Consider the following 4,436-nt stretch of genomic DNA (forward strand, 5'->3'; position numbering starts at 1 on the left):
TGAGGCAGACATGTTTCAGTATATTTCTGGATACTTGGATGTACGGATTCTAGATTTTTTGTTGTTGGACGTTTGGCTTATTCATGTCTGACACCCATTTGTTGTGTATGTGTGTGGTATATGCACTCACTAGATTACCTTACACATTGTGCTCATCTTTTAGTAGAAAAGTTACTAGTTTGATTGGAGGTGTAGGGGAAGACGCAAAATCTATCCAAATGGTAATGAATTCTATACATTATTTATTTAATGTATGTACTATACATGAGATTGATGCCACCTAGTGTAACAAATACACTGTCACTTGGCATATATACAGTGAGCTTTTATTGAGCAAATATGAAGGCAGTGTAGTAACCGTCAAGATTCTGAATGCTAATAAATGGGGGAAACACAGGATATGAAATCACATTAACATTAACCACACAACCAACGCAATAGAACATTGAGTACTGAATGTCTCACAATCACCCAAAATAATATCTATAACAGTGTCAAAAAGACAACAATTTTTTTTAAACATTTGGGTGAGAGAAGAATTGCAACCAACTGGGTGGTGAAGCATCCACAACACAACATAAAGCGATGAGTATTGTGCAAAGTGAATTTGACCTCATCCAGAAAGCTAATTGATTAGCTGCCATTTGATTTTATTTCAAATAGTTGTTGGTTGAAATATCTGATGTAGTCTTCTAAATTCATTTATTCAAGTGTCCTCCTATTGGGGTGAACATACAAAACAAAACATAAAAAGGCACAACATCAGCAGTGTTGACAAAGTTCACACAAAAAAACACATTTATTCTCATGTTATGAAACGCACGATTGAAAGAAAACATGTATTTTCCATTGTAAGATATAATATAATAAAGCCCGATACTCTCTGCAGTTGTACAACCTGTTGACCCTCACGATGTCCTGGCGACTCATCTGTCGGGCCCCTCCGATCTGAACACTACAGTCTGGCTTTGGAATGATAGTTGGCAGCTTACCATAACCTTTAGCGAATGCATACCTGGAAGACAAACCATTGCATAGTACATGTACAACTGTGGCATACCTGTAGGTGGGAGATTGAAGGTTTATTTTTGCTTGAATAAATACAGATAGTCCTAGAAGCTGACCTTCCATAGTGCATCACAGAGGTGTAGTCATACGGAATCATCAAATTATTGGTTTCCACCTTTCTGAAGATGTGTTCCTTGCCTAAAAGAAGAGATGTAGAGATACATTTTTCACTGCGATAAGACATTAGTATTGCCAGTCTGACGATAGAAACAAATTAGCAACCTCTAAAACAAAGTGAAGGTGGAGGCCTCTTACCTTTGCTGATGTTCTCTGTGACAACGGTGACATCATTGTCCCGGTCACCGCAGTTCTGCTTATGGTGGAAGCCCAGAGCATGCATGTCTTCATGCTGGACTGCACCATGATGGACACAGCCACGCTGCTGTAAGGAGATCACCTGCTTGACCACCTCGACGTCCCAAATATGACCAGCACCTTAGAGACAAGGAGCAAAGCACACAGGCAGTCTGATCTTCGATATTAACAGTACTGTGTCAGGAAAGACAACGACTGGAGACAAATCTGCATTATACGAATTCCCTTTTCACTTGAACGTCTACTTGTAACACCCATTTCCAGGGTGGAAATACAAAATAATCTTGATGCCGCTTCCACCACACATATTGGATGCAGGTAGACCGGTGGAAGGAGATCAGTCATTTTATGATGATATCTTGCTCCTCTAAAGCTGTAAAGAACGAATGAGACCATTTTCACCGCACTGAATTTAGGACCCTTTAAATTGGACAGCAGTAAGGCGACCATAATGAAAGTTAGGTGTGAATGGCCACTATACAAAATTGATTCAAAAAATACACTTACTATACAAAGAGGAGATATACACAGGCACAACCCCATTCTTGCCTTTTTAGGCCACTTGCAATCTCGAGCCGTGCATGGAGAAGCATTCCGAACCCCAGTTTCCATAGCAATATCTCCAAATAGGAAGAATGTATCAGTCTGTCAATGCCTATGGTAGGAAATAATGGTAAATACTTCAATCCAACCATTGCCATGGTTTCACCTTGTGTTATTATTGGACCATAGAAATAGAAATTTGAATAAAAACATGTCTGTGCTTTGGACAGCATAGTGTACACAAGATCCAATAGATTTAATACACATTCTTTAAAGCAAGATCTTACCCAAGTTTGTTGGCTGCCTCAGTTACGTCGGAGACGTCAAGATCACTGTCAAATGTATCTGTACCAAAGACAAAGCATTAAAGGCAATCTAGAATAATCATCGTATAATAACTGCATCACGTAGCAGGTTGAATTAATGTTTCAGATGTTGTCTTAACTAGTCTTCTCATAACAAGAAAATGGGATTCATGGCCTACCTGAGGTGTCCATGTCCTCATTTCCAGTTGCCACCTCATTCAAACTCTGCAAAAATAATTGCAATAAATAAAACACTCATGCAATTTATTTAGTATGGCAGCGGAAGCAGTCATAATATTCATATTGAAATGCTATTCCTATGATAATACGACTTTGTTAGATGTCTTACCACCAGAGGATGACAGTTTACTGCACGTAGCAGTGCAGAGGTAAGGCTCAGCATGAAGACAAGTCATGATGAAGGTGCTCTGGTCAAAGTGTTTTCCCTCTTAATCGAAGACCGGAAAGAAAACATGCTTATTTTATACAAAATTTGTCTCTTAAGACATTCAAGCGTTCAACTATCCAATATTACTCAGATATAATCAAATGTAAAAAATAAAAAACATACACATCCAATACCTCCAATGTTGAACAAAGAAAGAACATTGTACAAATTCAGTCAAGTAGCATTAAAAGTATAGCGTGGGTAATATGGAACTAGCATCGTCCTTTTAGAAAGAGCAGTTAAGCACTTACCTGATGTAGGAAAAACTGCAGGTGAAGTGAAGCAGGATCTCCTCTGCTTTTAAACACAGATGCCGCAAAGTAGAAATGTATCATCTATTTAAGCTTAACCATAAACTCATTCATTCGAGATAATGTCAGTATCGCGTGAAAATGTTTAGAGTGAGAGAGTGATGGTTCCTTGGAAGCCAGGTAGATAACCACTCAGCAGTCAAAACATCTGGTAAGGTGCAGGCTACTGTAGCCTCCCAAGATAGGTTTGAAATAATAATTTGATCTCCCCTAATCATGGTTAGCCAAACCTGGGTCAAATACAATTGTCAAATACTTGACTTCTTGACACATTTTGGCCATGAAGAAAAGTTCCAATGGAATAGTACCAACATTGCAAACTTCAAGCTAAATCAGGTGCACCTCAAAGATATGTATTTGGCCCAGGTCTCTGGGGTTATCACAATTTTGTCAACACCATAATCCATTTGATAAATTAATACTTCAAATAAAACAATTTTGAAAATATCAATGTTTTGGTTATGGAATAAACATAGCAAAACCATAAATACCATTTTCCTACACTCGATCCCTCCGATGTCAACAACTACAGACCAGTATCCCTTCTTTCTTTTCTCTCCAAAACTCTTGAACGTGCCGTCCTTGGCCAGCTCTCCCGCTATCTCTCTCAGAATGACCTTCTTGATCCAAATCAGTCAGGTTTCAAGACTAGTCATTCAACTGAGACTGCTCTTCTCTGTATCACGGAGGCGCTCCGCACTGCTAAAGCTAACTCTCTCTCCTCTGCTCTCATCCTTCTAGACCTATCGGCTGCCTTCGATACTGTGAACCATCAGATCCTCCTCTCCACCCTCTCCGAGTTGGGCATCTCCGGCGCGGCCCACGCTTGGATTGCGTCCTACCTGACAGGTCGCTCCTACCAGGTGGCGTGGCGAGAATCCGTCTCCACACCACGCTCTCACCACTGGTGTCCCCCAGGGCTCTGTTCTAGGCCCTCTCCTATTCTCGCTATACACCAAGTCACTTGGCTCTGTCATAACCTCACATGGTCTCTCCTATCATTGCTATGCAGACGACACACAATTAATCTTCTCCTTTCCCCCTTCTGATGACCAGGTGGCGAATCGCATCTCTGCATGTCTGGCAGACATATCCGTGTGGATGACGGATCACCACCTCAAGCTGAACCTCGGCAAGACGGAGCTGCTCTTCCTCCCGGGAAGGACTGCCCGTTCCATGATCTCGCCATCACGGTTGACAACTCCATTGTGTCCTCCTCCCAGAGCGCTAAGAACCTTGGCGTGATCCTGGACAACACCCTGTCGTTCTCAACTAACATCAAGGCGGTGGCCCGTTCCTGTAGGTTCATGCTCTACAACATCCGCAGAGTACGACCCTGCCTCACACAGGAAGCGGCGCAGGTCCTAATCCAGGCACTTGTCATCTCCCGTCTGGATTACTGCAACTCGCTGTTGGCTGGGCTCCCTGCCTGTGCCATTAAACCCC

The 4,436-nt window shown here is 41.7% G+C and overlaps 1 protein-coding gene across 1 annotated transcript; it reads right to left on the reverse strand.

Moving 5' to 3' along the window:
- Window positions 1-312: 312 nt before the first annotated feature.
- On the reverse strand, window positions 313-4,142 carry LOC115112518 (high choriolytic enzyme 1-like). The gene is made up of 6 exons (XM_065011843.1): window positions 2,581-4,142; window positions 2,411-2,456; window positions 2,214-2,271; window positions 1,324-2,038; window positions 1,125-1,206; window positions 313-1,015 (listed from the first exon to the last, which is right to left on the reverse strand). Exons 4-6 carry the CDS (start codon window positions 1,406-1,408, stop codon window positions 811-813), a joined length of 372 nt encoding a protein of 123 aa, XP_064867915.1. The 5' UTR covers window positions 1,409-2,038; window positions 2,214-2,271; window positions 2,411-2,456; window positions 2,581-4,142; the 3' UTR covers window positions 313-810.
- Window positions 4,143-4,436: the final 294 nt, after the last annotated feature.

This window comes from Oncorhynchus nerka, linkage group LG27, assembly GCF_034236695.1.
Source record: "Oncorhynchus nerka isolate Pitt River linkage group LG27, Oner_Uvic_2.0, whole genome shotgun sequence".
Lineage (NCBI taxonomy): Eukaryota > Metazoa > Chordata > Actinopteri > Salmoniformes > Salmonidae > Oncorhynchus > Oncorhynchus nerka.

Excerpts from the sequence above, each read along its gene's own strand:
- LOC115112518 (XM_065011843.1), bottom strand. The coding sequence starts at position 1,408 with ATGCATGCTCTGGGCTTCCACCATAAGCAGAACTGCGGTGACCGGGAC. Across the intron at positions 1,207-1,323 it reads CACAGAGAACATCAGCAAAG|GCAAGGAACACATCTTCAGA; the intron begins GTAAGAGGCCTC and ends CTCTTCTTTTAG. Across the intron at positions 1,016-1,124 it reads TCTGTGATGCACTATGGAAG|GTATGCATTCGCTAAAGGTT; the intron begins GTCAGCTTCTAG and ends TTTGTCTTCCAG.